The sequence below is a fragment of the Jatropha curcas genome, chromosome 10 (assembly GCF_041381405.1).
Source record: "Jatropha curcas cultivar XTBG-Jc1 chromosome 10, XTBG_Jcur_1.0, whole genome shotgun sequence".
In the NCBI taxonomy this organism is placed as follows: domain Eukaryota; kingdom Viridiplantae; phylum Streptophyta; class Magnoliopsida; order Malpighiales; family Euphorbiaceae; genus Jatropha; species Jatropha curcas.
The window spans coordinates 24843195-24859970 of NC_143160.1; the positions used below are offsets into that span (position 1 = coordinate 24843195).

Below are 16776 nucleotides of genomic sequence, written 5' to 3' on the forward strand. Positions count from 1 at the left end.
AATAATACCGACTCCCGGACCGATAGTACTATTCACAGACAGATAAACTACTATTTCAACACAGAAAAAAATAGGGCGTTACAACTAGTGTGTGAAATCCCGCTTATCACTATATTCATAGATTTTTGGCTCAAACAATTTTTGGAAGAAAAGAAAGTGATAGTGTTATGGGGGTTAATGAATTGTATTTTTTGTGGGCTATTGAGAATGGGATTAGGCTCAATATTGGATATTGATTGGGTTTGTGATGAAAGAAAGTAGCAAAAGGAAACACGGATAGTATAGTAATGAGGAGTTTCGTTACTAGGATTGGGCAATATCTTCATGTGTTTAACCCAAAGGAACCCCCTTAATATGTTGGATAACGAAAAGAATACTCATTTAGACATTGAGGTGATGGCCTGAATGAGGATGGTAGTTAGGCGTGGAGATACTTACCGGTTGGCTGGAGTGGATGACCAACCTGAGGAGGATGCTTTAGATGAGGAGGCTGAGGTTGGAGTCGAAGGAGATGAGGGTGGAGTTAAATTAGAGGTATACCTCCTACTTTTTTTGCTTTTTTTAGTGTATCTCCTTCACGCCCGACGTCACAAGACGATATCAATATTTTAAATAATGAGGTATTGGCTCGCATCCTATCTATGATGGATATGTTTGGTGATCGTGTGCAACACATGGAGATTATGGTGTTTGATCATTTTACTAGCCTCGACGTCTCCTATAGAAGCATTCATTCCCGTCTTGACACAATGCAAAATCAGTACATGAGGTTGACTGCTTAGCTTTAGACGATCATCCACATGTTGCAACCACCTCCACCACTACCTGCTGCAGATTGAGTTTTTGCTTTGTCCTTGTTGCTTTTGTTTAGTTAAATTAATCTTAGTTTTGTTTCTGTTTTTCTATTTTCTTGGACCTTTTTTCTTTTGTTATTATTTCTTTTGTTTTGTTGGATATCTTATTTTGTTCCTTTTTCATTGCTAGATATTTTTGTTTTAATTATGTTATGTAGTTCTTCTCCTCTCTTTCAGTTTTTAGCTATTGGATTCCATGCCTTCATATTTCCTAAATTTTCATTGTCTTTTTCAATATAATGGTGGTAAGAGATTCCTAACTCATTCATTCACTCAATTCTTACTCTTTGTTTAGAAATATGCTTTTACGTTTGGAGAATTACATTTAATTTTACACATTGGGAATAATGTGCTAAATTAAGTTGGGGGAAGGAAAAATTTTGGTTAAAATTTTATTTTTGGCTTAATATGGTTGGAATAAGTTAAGTTGTTTTTAAGCTATTTGTTTTTTAGCTTTAATTTTGATTTTTTTTTTAACTTAATATGATTCCTTGATTTAAACCGTTTGTTTTTAAGATCAATCAAGCACAAATTCTTGTGATTTTTATGGTAAACAGTTATGCTTTGATCAAAATTTATTTAACCTTGACATTCCTAGAACATATTAGAATTTCATTTGAGACAAAATTTTAAATGCTCACATTTAGGAAGAGATGATTTAAGCATTTTTCTATTGAACTTCATATTTAGCCTAGGTTACCCTAAGTTGAATTATGACCTTTGTAACTAATTTGAAGCCTATTCCCAAAGTTTCTTGCTTATCTTCATTAAACCTTGCCATTAAACCAAATTGAAAATCCTTACCCTAAGTGCAATAATGTTTGATTGAAGGATTTGATTTTATTAAAACATAGCAAGAGAATCAAAGGGATAATATTTCATTAATACTAGCATGTGGAGAAATCAGAAATTAAAAATTCAAAAAGAATCACCCCATGAAAAAGCAAGCCATCAAACAACTCAAGTTTGGGGAATTAAAGCAAGGAAGAAGTTAGCAAAATATTATTAAAAACCTTGCCAAATGATCTCTAATATTGAGCTAGTTAATATCTCTCTACAATAAAAATATATGTTTTGATGTAATTATAATCTTGATATTATACATTATTTGTACTCTTTGTCTATCCTTTTATCCCGCTTTCTTTGCTACCTCAAATTTACCCCTGAACCCATTACAACCTTAATGAAAGACTTTTTGATCTTCTTAAACTATGTGCATTTAAATTGTGGAGAAGGGAAGACTAAGTTTGCTTATGGGAATGTTGAATTTATTTTGTTAAAAATCTTATTTCAAGGTTAATATTTTTGTGAAAATTCAATTCTATTTATCATAGTTTGATCAATTATTAGTGTTAAAGACCTTATTTACTTATGTTTAAATTAAGAAATATGTTTTGTTAAATAATTGAATTTTTGCAAGGAAACAATTAGTTTAGGAAACACTTAGTTTATTCTCATGTTAGGAGATTATTGATATTTTTGAGATTGAGAATAATTATCCCCAACCATATTCAGCTAGCTTTCTTAGTTTGTTTAGTCTATGTTTTCTTTGTTTTGTTTTTAGTCTTATTGCTTGAGGACAAGCAATGGTTTAAGTTTGGGAAAATTTTGATAAGTCTTATATCTATAGTATTTTTAGTTTAATTTTTATTAGGATTTTAGTATTTTTACTTACTTTGATTCATTTTTAATTACATTTATTTATATTTTTAATTAAATTTCTTTGATTCTTAATAAGCTTGATTTGAGGGGCTTCTTTAGTAGGAAAATTGCCAAAATTTGCATCAAAGAAGATTAGAGTTAAAAATGAAGATAAAAACTCAACATGATCAAGTCAGTAAAGAACACAGCCTGGTAGTGTCAGACGCCATGGTCGTGTTTCCAAGAAAGCTGAAAATTCAAATGGGCCGAATTTAGTTATTTAGTCTATGTAGAATTGAAGCCCGAGCATGTCTTGTGCATAAAACTGCATGGAAACAACAAAAGACCTACCTTGTTTGAGTTCCAGCCCTATTCAGTCAAAGAAGATTCATAATGGGGAAGAAATACAATACAAAATCAGTTTCTACTCAAATAATATTTCTTCCTAATTAGGTCAATTAGTTTCCTACTCGGATTCAAAGACACCATATGAAGTTATAAAGAGAGATCACCATAACAATTGAATATCTTGGAATCTCGAATCTTAGATCTTTATTTTACTCTTTTCTTAGTTTTCTTTCTTTTAAGATTTCGAGCATTCAAGTTTGTGTAAAGAATCAAGGAAGCTGTCCATGTTATTCGTTTACTAGTTTTTATCTTTAAACTATTAACCTTATTTTTTAATTTTCATTATTCATATTGATTATGGAATTATTTTCAAGTTTAATTGAATTTAATTTGATTACTATATCGAACTAAACTCATATTCATATTGATTATGGAATTGTTTTCAAGTTTAATTGAATTTTATTTAATTACTAAGTCGAACTAAATTCATATACTAGGGATTCAATGTAGTTTATTTTCTATTCCAATTTATAATATTAGATTTATTTTTTCTTGTTCAAGGTATAATTTATTATTAAACTTAATACTTCAAAGAAAAGTTTCTCCTCTGGATTGATTTATTTTATTAATTACTACGAGAGAAAGGTTTTTGATATGAAAAAGAGTAATAAATGACATGGGAATAATAACTTGATATAGAAGCTTATGGTTTGAATCATTGGGCGTGTTTATAAGTTAACGAGTTTAGGTTATGAATTCATTAATAAACTATAAAACTTAATGAGTTAATTCATATTTGATTGCGCTATTGGAAGATAGGTAATTAAACCGGGTTAAAATAGCTAATAATACATCGAGAGAGTTTATTAGCGATTTTAGAGTTGTTTTTCCTACTTGAACAATTAAAATTGATTATCAAACTAATAAACTAAATTGGATAGAAATATGTGAAGTTAAAAATCCCTATTAACTTTCAATTCTTGATTTCTTTTCATCAAATTATCTTGTTTGATTTCTTATTGCTTTCATTTATTTCTTTTACTTTTCAATCTATTCTCTTTATTGTCGTTTAAATAATAATAGGTCAATACAATTTAGATACTTGGTATACAATCTTCGTCGGACAATACTCTACTAAATCTTTATTACTTGTTTGCGATTTTGCGCACTTGCGAATTTTCATGTCAATGAGCTCTCAAAACCTATAGGTTACAAAACTTAAACAAGATAATAAATATAAGGAGCTAGAGAATTATCAATTTAAGTAGGGTTGAATACATAAATTCTTTCCTGAACTTTGTAACTTTAACCTTGTGGCACCCTGAATTATACGAATGACCTATCATGCACTTGAATTTGTCAATTTTGGTAATATCACACACCTTTCAACATTAATATCTATAATTTTTAGGATTTTTGGCTTTTATCTGTGATAAATCGACTTTATATGTAGTTGATATGTAGTTAGCATGACTTTTGGAAAATAATTTCATAAATTTCAACTTTTTAATAAGTGTGTAATTGATCTAATTTTACAAGTCAGAGTGTTCAATAAAATAATTTTAAAAATTAAAGTGTTTAATAGTCTAATTTTATAAATTGAAATATTTATGGCTCGAAGTAAAAGTTGAGGGTGATACAAAAGTAAAGTCACAAAGTTTATGAGTGAATTTATGTTTCCACCGTTTTAAGTAGTTGATTAGCTTTTATGGTCATCCATTAATATATGAGTTATAATAAAGATGAAATAATTATAAGAATAATAGTTATAATAATAATAATCCAAAAAACAACATTAAACCGGGTCCAAGTCCAACTAGTAAAGCGAGTTTTGGCATAAAGAAAAGGTGCGTTGTTAAGTTTGACGGCTTAATAGTCTAATAAAGCGTACTCTGCTTTTCTCTCTAAGAAAATTCAGATTCAGTCTTAATTCCTTGTTTCTAGAAATACAAGGAAGTAACGCGTTTAGCCGGCTGGCTCAGCGAGCACATTGCCTACTCTTTTCCAAAGTCAACAATTCTTAAACGCTCTCATATCTTTCTCGTAATCAGAATCCACCTCTCTGTCTTCTTATTTTGACAACAAAACAAGCTTGCATCTGTTCGTCCGATGAGTAACAATACGGCGTCGTCTAGTGCAGCAGCCAACGGATCGGCTGATTCTGCTGCTCCTAGAAGAAACTCTAAGCGACCTAAATGTGATTTTCTCTTCTCTACTCCTTTTCAGTTTTTAAATCCCTTGCGAGGTTTATCCCTGTGATGGGTTTTTGTGATTTTGCTTTTCTGTTTGGTTCGCGATTTAGATTTGTTACATATGTGCATATGCCTGTGTGTGTTATATAATCGATTAGTTGTCTTGTTGTTGATTTAGTTATAACTAGATGTACTAGGAAATACTGCTTTGATATGGTAAAAATGTGTTAGTTGAACTTCGTTATTAATAAACCTGATCGGGTTTGGTAGAGCACAAAGTAGTTAATTCAACAAATTCTAATAATTTGAATTTTCTGTTTCAAATTTGATACTTTCTGATAATTTGAATTTTCTGTTACGAATTCTAAGCATGAAATGCAATTATTATTGTTATTTTGGGTTTCACTTGCTGATATTTAAATTCTTGCTTTCAGCTAAAACTGAAAGCTGAATATTTGAAGTATCAATCATATGTCTAACTCAAGGACTCGTCAATACAAATCCTCATAAAACCTAAACGTTGAATGACTATCTAAACATTTGACATTTTTGAGAATTTATTACAATGGATGGTGAGCCATCTAGTCTGGGGATATTCTTTATTATTTCCTTATAATCTGCAAATTATGTTGCCTTAGATGTGCGAATTATTATTTTGGCCTTTTGGGTATCAAAACGCAAGTATTTATGTACAAAGCAAAGTGAAGAAATTGTTAAACCTCATTTATCTTCTATAGTCTTGGAGCAACGAGTTACAAATTCTCTGATTATTTTTTTTTGCAAAAAATTTTTAAATTCCTCTCTTTTCAGATTCAAAATTTACCCAACAAGAACTCCCAGCTTGTAAGCCAATTCTCACACCACGATGGGTAATCTTTTATAATTTCTTTTTTTATTCCAGTATCTAATTTATTATCAAATCAACACAATTGAGAGTGATGAACTTTGAATGGCTCTGTACAGGTGATTTCGGCATTCATGCTTGTTAGCATTGTCTTCATTCCAATTGGAATTGCTTCATTGTTTGCTTCCCGAGATGTAAGCTTTAGTTCAACCTAACTCCTCTATTTGTTTTACAGTTTCATTAGTAGTTGATCATGGATTACTTTGTTGAAACCATTTTGTTATCAGGTTGTTGAAATCATTGACCGATATGAGACTGAATGTATTCCTGCACAAAACAGAACTGATAAGGTTGCTTATATTCAGAGCTCTGCTGATAAAACCTGCAACAGAACAATAAAAGTGAGGGTCCACTTTATCATTGTATTATGTTGGCAATCATGATATCTGGTTATTTAATTGACGAACTATCTTCTTTTTATTTTTAATCTTAATTTGTTTTTTCCCGTCCTGATAGGTTACAAAGAAGATGAAGCAACCTATTTATGTGTATTACCAGCTTGACAACTTTTACCAGAATCATCGCAGGTACATAACTAGATAGTGCCATTACCTTCTCAACTGCTAAGGTGTCAAAAAACCATGTAGAATTTATATATCAGTAAGGTGATTATTCATTAAAACCTTGTTGTGATTGTTAATGTCTAGAATTATCATGATGCATTAAGATATGCAGAACATGGACATTAGCAATTCTGAGAATGGATGAATCATGGTACAGTGAAGTGTACTGTTTTTTGTTAATTTTTTTGTTAGAAATTGGGGAACATGACCTAGGATGTTATGTAATACTGCAATTTGTTTCCTGTTGAGAAAATTAATTCATTGCCTACTTAATTTCTCTTTACTATTGCTGCTCTTGTAAATATAAAATTTACATCATTTTTTATTTTCCAAGTATTGTATGTAATATTATAATTATAAATAGTTTAAGTATTTGTCAGTAATTATTTTCTTATTAAAAAAAGATAGTATTATAGATATAAATATAATATACACCTGTTCATTGCTTTTGACCTACTGATTTTGCTTGTATGAATTTCAATCTTATGAAATGGTGGGTGGTTGGTTGATAGCTTAAATACAATTAATTGAATTCTTCTGTAGTGATTATTTGATATCATTGTAATTATGGCTTGATAATTCAGGTATGTGAAGAGCCGAAGCGATAAACAATTGAGAAGTCGAAGTGGCGAAAATGAAACCAGTGATTGTAAGCCCGAAGATACTGTGAATGGGAGAGCAATTGTACCTTGTGGTCTTATAGCATGGAGTTTGTTTAATGACACCTATAGCTTCACTCGCAACAATCAGCAGTTGCAGGTGAATAAGAAGGGGATCTCATGGAAAAGTGACAGGGACCACAAATTTGGCGATGATGTTTTTCCTAAAAACTTCCAGAGCGGAGGTCTCAAAGGTGGTGCAAGTCTGAATACATCAATACCAGTAAGTATATAACTATTGCTCGTTTGATCAGATTATATCAGAAATATTATATTTTCATGCATAATGCTTTTTTGTAATTAAACTGATTTGTATCCATGTCTGCAGTCACTGTGTGAAAACATGCATTTTTTCCTATAAACTTTATTGCTTGTTTGTAATATTTCTTATCAGTTAGCATGATGTTGGAATGCTAACAATTAGAAAGTTGACCTCTTAGTCAAAACTTGTATGTTCATTCCCTGCTCGAACAGAACTGCCAGCTAATCCTTGCACAATAAGCGAATAAGATCCACCTTCAGAATGGCTAAAAAAGCACCCATTTTCTTTTGTTTAACTTTTCCAATTTTCCCTCAGATGCTAATTACAGATCCAAAACAAGACACTCTGATTTCCTTCCTTTTTTGCCCATTTTCCCAACAAAATGTAACACTCAATTGTCCAAAATGCCCCCTAGGCGCCAAAGAGCAAAATAACAATTAAAAAGTAATTTAAGTTCCTTGTGACATTCCTCTGTGTTGTGTCACTACTCACATGGCCAGCTCTTTAGGTTGCCTAGTTGGAACTGGGATTAGCCTTTTATTACATTAGATTATACTGTTTCTTAATTACTTTAGTGATGCCCCTAATGACCAAGAAAAGATGAACTTTAGCATTTTTCACAAATTTGTCCAATTCTTTTAATTTTGTTGATTAGGCACATATATTTGGGCATTGTTTGGTTCAGTGGTTTGGGCCATTGTTTGGTGGTTGAGTTCTCTAATTCCCAACAGATACAAAAAATAAGAAAAATCATTAAAAGGCCAGGACTGTAATTGACAGCAATTCTCACAATATGCTTTTATTATATTATATTTGTGATCCTTTTGTAAGAATAAGTTAAAATGGCATTGTAGATTTGTTACCCTTTCCTTCCATAGATATTTTTCACTTTCATCAACATTTCTGGTACTCAACAGCTGACCACATAGCTGAAGCTCATATGTGACCATGATCCTGCATTTTCACATAACCCTGTTATCAAGTACTTGCATTAAGCCAACTTTATCTGTGCATTATCTTGCTGCCGTTAAGTTTCCCTTAATACTATAGGTTAAAACCTTAAGTCTTTTAGTTTGGTGATAGTAATTTGCAAAAGTGAATGTGCATCAATGATGGGAGCAAAGATAATTATATGATTCATCTCATATGGTTAATGATCCTCCCTTGCAAGTTTCTGCTCAATTTCATATGCCTTTGGAAACCAGAAGTCTGAGGTTGTATAGGAGGCTGTTCCCCTTTTTGACACTATTTAGATGGAAATTTAGTATGTGTTTACTTGTTGAAAACAGTTTTCATAGAAATAATTTTTCCAGAAAATGAAAAATACAAAACAGAAAATGGAAAATATATTAACTTGCTAATAGTAAAAAATAATATTTCAATTCAAAAAATTAACAAACAATTATTCATAACTTTCGTAATTAAAAAAAATAAAATATTATAAAACATATTAGAAACTTTTTATTTTGATTTTTTTTAAATATTTGATATTGATTTATTTCTAATAATAATATCAATTTTTTATAATTTTGCAAACTTTTTTTAAAAATAGACATTATCATTATAATTATATTTTTTGCAGTGTTAAAATTAATTACATATTAAAGAATAATATAAAATTAAAAATAATATTTTGTTCTTTAAATATTTTTTATGATTTTAATAAAAATATTTTTCAATAAAGGCCATATGTATTATAATTTAAATTATGGAAAAATTCATGTGTTCTTTTAATGGAAAATAGTTGTAAAAAATGACTTTTTCTGTAAAGAAAAACTGTGGAAAACAACTTAAATTTGTTTTTTAAATCTTAAATTTCAGAGAACTGGTTGGAAAATAGGTTTTCCATTTCTTGAAATGGAAAATTGGCATATTTGAATACGAAACTCTGTTTTCTAATTTTCTTGGAAAAACTTTTTTGGAAAACTACTCCAGTTTTCTATAAATAAACATGTCCCTATATTCTCTGGGTAAAGAAGTGGAAAAGAAGTCTGAATTGTTGATGGAATTCATTTTCTCATCAGGATTCCTCTAATTGAAAGGTCTCAATAAATATTTAAAGGAATTGTATAATGACTGCATATATAGCAACTTTAAAGTGCAAGTGGTAATTTTGGATTGTTTAATTTAATTTGATATTGATTTTGACATCAGTTTTTATTTTATACATATGGCGTAGTAGCAGTTATATAAGAATTGTTGATTTTATTAACAGCTGGCAATGGGAACTGAAATTCCCATGACAATGAAATGTTAAATGTTTAAATTTAAGATGAGTGGCACTCTTAAGGAAAAAAAAAAAAAATTTACAAGAGGCATATTTTAAAGCCATGAACTATTAGAAATGCAAGTCTGATTTCCCTGCTTTTTGTTTCTCATTTTGAACATTTTTAAAATTTCCTTTAGCCACAACATTTTTCTGTATTTTCTTTCTCTCTGATAATGGAAGGGCTTTTTAAGCTTATGCCACGTCGCTGACCTTGTTATATCTGTCCTTTATAATAGTTGGATGAGCAGGAGGACCTCATTGTTTGGATGCGGACTGCAGCTCTGCCAACTTTTAGGAAGTTGTATGGGAAGATAGAGCAGGATCTACAAGTCAATGATGAGATACATGTGATATTGGAGAACAACTATAATACGTACAGTTTCAATGGCAAGAAAAAGTTAGTGCTTTCAACCACAAGCTGGCTTGGTGGAAAGAATGACTTTCTTGGCATTGCTTATCTCACCGTCGGGGGCCTCTGCTTCTTTTTGGCAATGTGTTTCACTGTTGTATATCTTGTCAAGCCCAGGTAACATCTTTTGCCTTATAAACTCAAATTATTCTTAGATTGAAGTCTTAAAATAGAGAGCCTGTCAAAAGTACCTCACATCTAAGATCTCCCATTTTATGTTGAGAATTCTTGTATATGCATTTGTCATGTCGGGAAAAAATATAATAGTTGGTTCTGCTACCTGTCTTATGAACTTCCTACAACAGCAATGCAACTCATAATTTAGTGAAGGGATTAACAAAAGGAAACTGATACAGTTCCCTGTTGACTCAACAGGCACATTTATGCCAGTTCTGCAATTCCTAAAAGAAATCCAGTTTAACATTTGTTGGAATTTGTATAATTTATGTCTAGGAACTACTTTGGTCTTAACGGTCTTTATAAAACCATAGTACATGTTCATGAGGTATCATTTGATTATATTTCCAATCTCAGTTTATTTTGCTGTATGTTCTCCGAATTGGATTATGAGCTATTCTTCGTAAACATTGTTGCCTGTTTTAAGGCAACTATGTGAACAAGCTTTGTTTTGTTCGAGTTATTTGTGCATATAATGGGATTAGAATGTTTTCAAGAATTTATCATGTACATTAAGAACAGGTACAAAGGCATACCATTCTACATTTTTCTTGGACCAGTAGTATAGCATGTGTTGATGCATATTTGAAATGACGAGTTATTGGCATATTGGTTGGCATCTGTCGTGTTTGCTAACTCATAGCTTTTTGCATTATATCAGGAGGCTTGGAGATCCTTCTTATTTATCATGGAATAGAACTCCAGGAGGCCGCTGAAAAAAAAAAAAAAAGGGCTTTTGGGATTTCACACCAAGGGATCTCACTGGTTGATGCAATTCTTTGTATTAAAAAATATTGCCTCGGTTTGGAAGCTTCTCAGGCTTACTTTAATTTTTCAGTAGCAGCAAGACATGGATTTAACTGCAGCAATAGAGTTGGATGTGATATAAATTGTGACAATATATGACATTCCGGTAATGTCAGTATATACTATTTGTTTATCGTTTGTATACGAAAATTCGTTTCTGGTATAATGTAGTAAGGTATGAGCCTACTGGAGTATAAAGGTGATAACTTCTCTGGTGGAAGTTGTCTTGGGATGGCCATTAGAAACCAGCACCGTCTCAGCCACAGGTAAAACAGATGAAGCGAAAAAGGAAAAAAAAAAAAAAAAATGGAACAAAATTACAGGACTCGTTATTTTATCCACAAAAGTAGAAAGGAAATTGTTTTAATTATCATTAACTATAACGTTCTGCAAACTCTACATCCATTCGCCAAACATATAAATTTGCTTTTAAAGTTTGCGAATTTGCTTGCTACCCCACAAGTTTATGGAGAATCTTTTATGATCTTATATTTTAACATTTTAGAAATAATTATACTTCAGTTTATGGAGAATTTTTTATGATCTTATATTTTAACATTTTAGAAATAAATAATTATACTTTTGGCCAAAATAAAATTTGACAAGAGATTATTATTAAAATGTGAAAGTGTATTCGTGACAGGTATCTCCCAAATTTGAGAGTGTCATAAGGTAAATTGCACAACGCAAATTTGGAAGTGTCACACAAATTTGGGATTGTTACAAGGTAAACCGAGCAACGCAAATTTAAGAGTGTCACAAGGTAAATCGCATAAACTTTAAGAGTAAATTTATATATTAAGCCGTTATAGATCATGGATCCAAGACATAGGCATGGCCAAATTACGGTTCCGGGAACCGGAACCGTCGGTTCGAACCGGCCCGGAACCGTAACCGGAACCGGTGAGAACCGGGACGAACCGGAACTGGAACCGGAAAAATCCGGTTCGGTTCCGGTTCCTGCAAATGAGGAACCAGAACCGGCGGTTCCAGAGAACCGGTCGGAACCGGACTAGAACCGCCGGTTCTCCGGCCGGTTAGAACCGCCGGTTCGAACCGGCGGTTCTAGCCGTTGTAACTGTCAGATTTTTGATTTTTTTTTTTGTTGTGAAATGTCTTAATTACCCCTCCCAACAGCCATAAACGGCTATATAACGGCTAGTTTTAAGGGTATTTTTGGAAAAATGAATTTTTGGATTTATTATAAATACCTCATTTTATTTACAAATTCATTACAAAAAAATCTCAACTCTCTCTACTTACTCTCTCTACAATATACTACACTCTACTCTATATTATTCATTTATTCTTCTCTACTCTACAATATCTCTTATTAAGTAATTATTCTCTCTAATTTTTTTTATTCAATTTTCCAAATTATATTTTATTATCATATAATGGCAAGTGGAGAAAACTCAAATTCGGGTAAGGGCAAGGGAAAAATTGGAGAATCATCTATCCCTACAAACGACATCTATGATATGATTCCCGACCAATTTAATTTTGAAGGTTTTCCAAATGAAAATTTGGATATTCCAACTCAAGAATCCGAATTTAATGAGCAATTTCAAGAAGATGAAGAGCAAGAGCAAGAGCAACGAGCAAAAATTGTTAGAAGAGCAAGACAAAGTTCCGACATATTCTCCATTCATTTCACAAAAAAATTCAAAGGTGAGAAAATGTACGATGTAATTTGCAATTATTGTGGAAAATCTTATAAATTTAAACAAGCGGGCGGCTATGGATCATTTTGGAAGCATTTGGAGGCAAAACATCCAACAAAAATAGGAGTTGATCGGTCTCAACAACAAATTTCCGGGTACGCTTCTAACCTTTCTTTATTTAAATATTCTGATAAAATACAAAAAGAAGAATTAGCAAAAATGATTTTTATGGAACATTTATCTTTTAGTTTTGGTGAAAAATTAGGTTTTAATAATTATTGTCAAAAAGCTTTAAATCCTTGTGCTAAAAGAGTACCAAGAAATACTGTAAAACAAATTATTATTTCTTTATATAACAAAGGAAAAAAAGAGTTAGAACTTTTATTTTCTCAATTGAAAATTCGTGTTTCAATTTGTTGTGATGTTTGGAGTGATCATTGGCAAATGCATTCTTATATGGGTATTACATGTCATTGGATTGATGATGATTGGAAAATTCAAAAAAGAATTATTGGTTTTCGTGTTTTTAATGATAAACATACTGCAATTAATATTTATAGAGTAATTGTTTCAATTTTAGATGAATATAGGTTGACAAAAAAAAATTTTTCTATTTCATTTGATAATGCTTCTGCAAATACTAGATCAATTATTGAACTTAAAAAAATTTGTGAACCAAATATTGGTGGTAAATTTTTTCATATAAGATGTGCATGCCATGTTTTAAATTTATGTGTACAAGATGGTTTGAAAATTCTTGATTCTTTTATTTCTCCAATTAAAAAAGCTATTTCATATTTATGGACACATCCCCAAGTGATGAAAAGTTGGGCTAAATTTTGTAAAGAAAATAATAAAAGACCAAAACGTTTTCCAAGGGATGTCCCAACTCGTTGGAATTCAACATATGAATTACTAAACGAGTCTTTTTCTTATAAAGAATTATTATGTTTTTTTGTTACTAATAATATTGAGGATATTAATTTATATCCACAAAATTGGGAGATTTGTGCAAAAATTTTAGATATTTTAAAAATTTTTAATGATGCTACCTATAAATTTAGTGGAGTTTATTATCCCACATCTAATTTATTTTTACCTATGTGTATTAATATTGTTACTGCACTACAAGAATTTCAAAATGATGATTTATTAAAAGATTGTATTTTTTCAATAAAAAAAAATGGTTATTTTATTTTAAAAATATACCACCTCTTTATCTTGTTGCTATTGTATTTGATCCTAGATGTAGAATGGATATTTTATGTGATTATTTGACTATTTATTAAGACGTATTAAATCTTGATGTAGAAGATAATGTTAATATAAATGTACTAGTGCATGAAGTTAAACAAAATATTATGCAATTATATAATGAATTTGTTCAAGTTTCTAGTTCATCTACTTCTATTTCTACTTCTTCTCAATCTAATATTCCATAATTTTCAACACAAAGGGTAAGTGGTGTTGATGTTGCTCAACAAGTTTTATTGCAAAGACAAAAAAGAACAAGGGAATCCAGTTCTATTTCTGAATTTGACAATTATCTAACAACTTCTTTTGAGTTTGGTGATAATTATGCAGATGCAGATTTTCCAATTTTAGATTGGTGGAGTCGTCACGCAAATACTTTTCCAATTCTTTCTTTACTTGCAAAACAAATTTTAGCAGCTCCGGTCTCCACTGTTGCGGTTGAACAAGCTTTTAGTCAAGGAGGTAACATACTTGATGAAACACGATCTCGTATGACACCCGATTCATTAGAAGCACAAGCGTGCGTGGATGATTGGACCAAAGCCGAACTAAGAGCCCAAGAAAATCCAAAAGAAAATGAAGATTTATTTGATTTATACGATGGGTCCTCAACGGGAACATCAACCGGTGGTGCAAATAGCGATTAAGGTAAAAAGGGGTGAAATTGATATAAGGTAAGTAAGAACTACGTGGGCTTTGATTCCTCTAAATCCCAAGAGGATACGTAGGCAACTTAATTTTTTTTTTAAAAAAAAAAAAAAAAAAGTTCAAGCCCATTTTTTTTTTTAATTTTGTTCAAACTTAAAAAAAAAAAAAATTCAGTTCAAAATTTTTTTTAAAAAAATCATTATGTTCAACACTCAACAATTCAAGTCTTTAAAAAAATAAATTTAATTGAAGTATTTTTTAATTTTTTAGGTGTATTTTTTAATTTTTTATGTTCAAATAATTTTTTTTAAACCGATCTTCAAAATTTAAAATTTTTTAAGTGTATTTTTAAATTTTTCATGTTCAAATAATTTTTTTTTTAACCGGTCTTCATATTTTAAAATTTTTTAACTGTATTTTTTAATTTTTTATGTTCACATAAAATTTTTTTTTAAACCGGTATCCAAAATTTAAAATTTAAAATTATGCGATTCGCCGGAAAACCAATTGGAACCGTCGGTTTTGTAATCGGATCGGAACCGGAACCGGAACCGGACCATTTCGGTTCGGTTCCGGTTCCAGCTTTTCTGGAACCGGAACCGCCGGTTCCGAAACCGTGGCCATGCCTACCAAGACATATATGTGCGTTGTCTATTTTTTTTTTAAGGTATTTACTGATAAAACTTGTATAGGTAGGTACTAAACAATAGAAAAAGAATAAAGCAAAGATAGGGGACAAAGTTTATCTAAAGAACAAATAAGCCTTCCTCGTAGCAGAGTCATTTGACAAATGGGCAAAAAAAAGGACAATTTGTGAATACTCAAATTTTGAGGCTCAAAGAGCCATTTTTTTCGGACTGCAAACAGTCCGGTCGGACCGGAGGTCATTCAAAAAAGTTCACCGGAAGTGTGCCAATATGGTACTTGAAATGTCCGAAAAATTACGAGGATCACGGAACTGGTCTCGGAATATTTTTCTGAGATCCGGAACTCCCGGAAAAGCCTCCGGAATAATAAGGAGAAAAGGCACACGTGCCCGCCCACGGGGGCGGGCCTGCCCGCCCAAGCCAGGCGGGCATGCCCGCCTCGCATGGGCGGGCACACCCGCCCAGCTTGGGCGGACACACCCGCCCAAGCCAGGCGGGCATGCCCGCCCAGCTTGGGCGGACACGCCCGCCCAGCATGGGCGGGCACACCCGCCCAGCTTGGGCGGACACGCCCGCCCAGCTTGGGCGGGCACACCCGCCCAAGCCAGGCGGGCATGCCCGCCCAGCTTGGGCGGACACGCCCGCCCAGAATGGGCGGGCACACCCGCCCAGCTTGGGCGGACACGCCCGCCCAGCATGGGCGGGCACGCCCGCTCTCTTAGGCGGGCACGCCCGCCCTCGAGGGCGGGCAGGCGCGCCCGGGGTGCGTTTTTTTCCTATAAAAAGAGGCCCCGGGGCTCCATTTTACTCACTCAGTCTGTGTTGACGGACGCTCCTTCTCCCTACGCTCTTTGCGATTCTTTACTGCTTTCTTGCATTTTTTTAGTTTTAATTTTATTTTATTGTTGTGATACCTGGTCACTTAAAATTAAATTAAAATTAATTCCCTTAACGAGGAGCTTAACCTGGAGTTAAGAAGCGGTCGACGATTAAATCAGGTATGTAAACAAAACTCTGCCTATTTAATTTTAGCACTTCATGCATGCTTCTCTTCTACTCCGCCTAAATTCTATAACGGCATAAATGCATTCATATCATCCACCAGGCAAATAAAATGGTCTTAAATAAATAAAATTAAGCTTAAGTGCCCGGTTAATTAATAATCGCGATATTAAAGCTTAAATTCGACAATATTGGCTAAAAGCCTAGTTAATCAATAACTATGGTGAAAGTGCCTTATTTCGAACAGTTTTTTTTTGCCTAAGTCTAATTAATCAATAATTGTGACTAAAAGGCCCTGATTAAACACTTTTTCTTTTTATGGCAATAAATTGCCTATATTTCAATTTAATTAATCACTTTAGGCAAACAAATTGCCTATAAGTGAGAATTGATTCTTTTCCATAGCGACAAATCGCTTCAAGCAATATTTTGGCTAAAAGCCTTTAATTAATCACTTTAGGCAAACAAATTGCCTA

The 16776-nt window shown here is 32.3% G+C and overlaps 1 protein-coding gene across 1 annotated transcript; it reads left to right on the plus strand.

The window, feature by feature from the left end:
- The first annotated feature begins 4780 nt into the window (after positions 1 to 4780).
- LOC149493326 (LEM3 (ligand-effect modulator 3) family protein / CDC50 family protein) lies at positions 4781 to 11218 on the plus strand. Its single transcript, XM_089715412.1, has 8 exons — positions 4781 to 5040; positions 5846 to 5904; positions 5999 to 6073; positions 6167 to 6280; positions 6396 to 6466; positions 7087 to 7384; positions 9929 to 10218; positions 10940 to 11218. Exons 1-8 carry the CDS (start codon positions 4953 to 4955, stop codon positions 10992 to 10994), a joined length of 1050 nt encoding a protein of 349 aa, XP_089571538.1. The 5' UTR covers positions 4781 to 4952; the 3' UTR covers positions 10995 to 11218.
- Positions 11219 to 16776: the final 5558 nt, after the last annotated feature.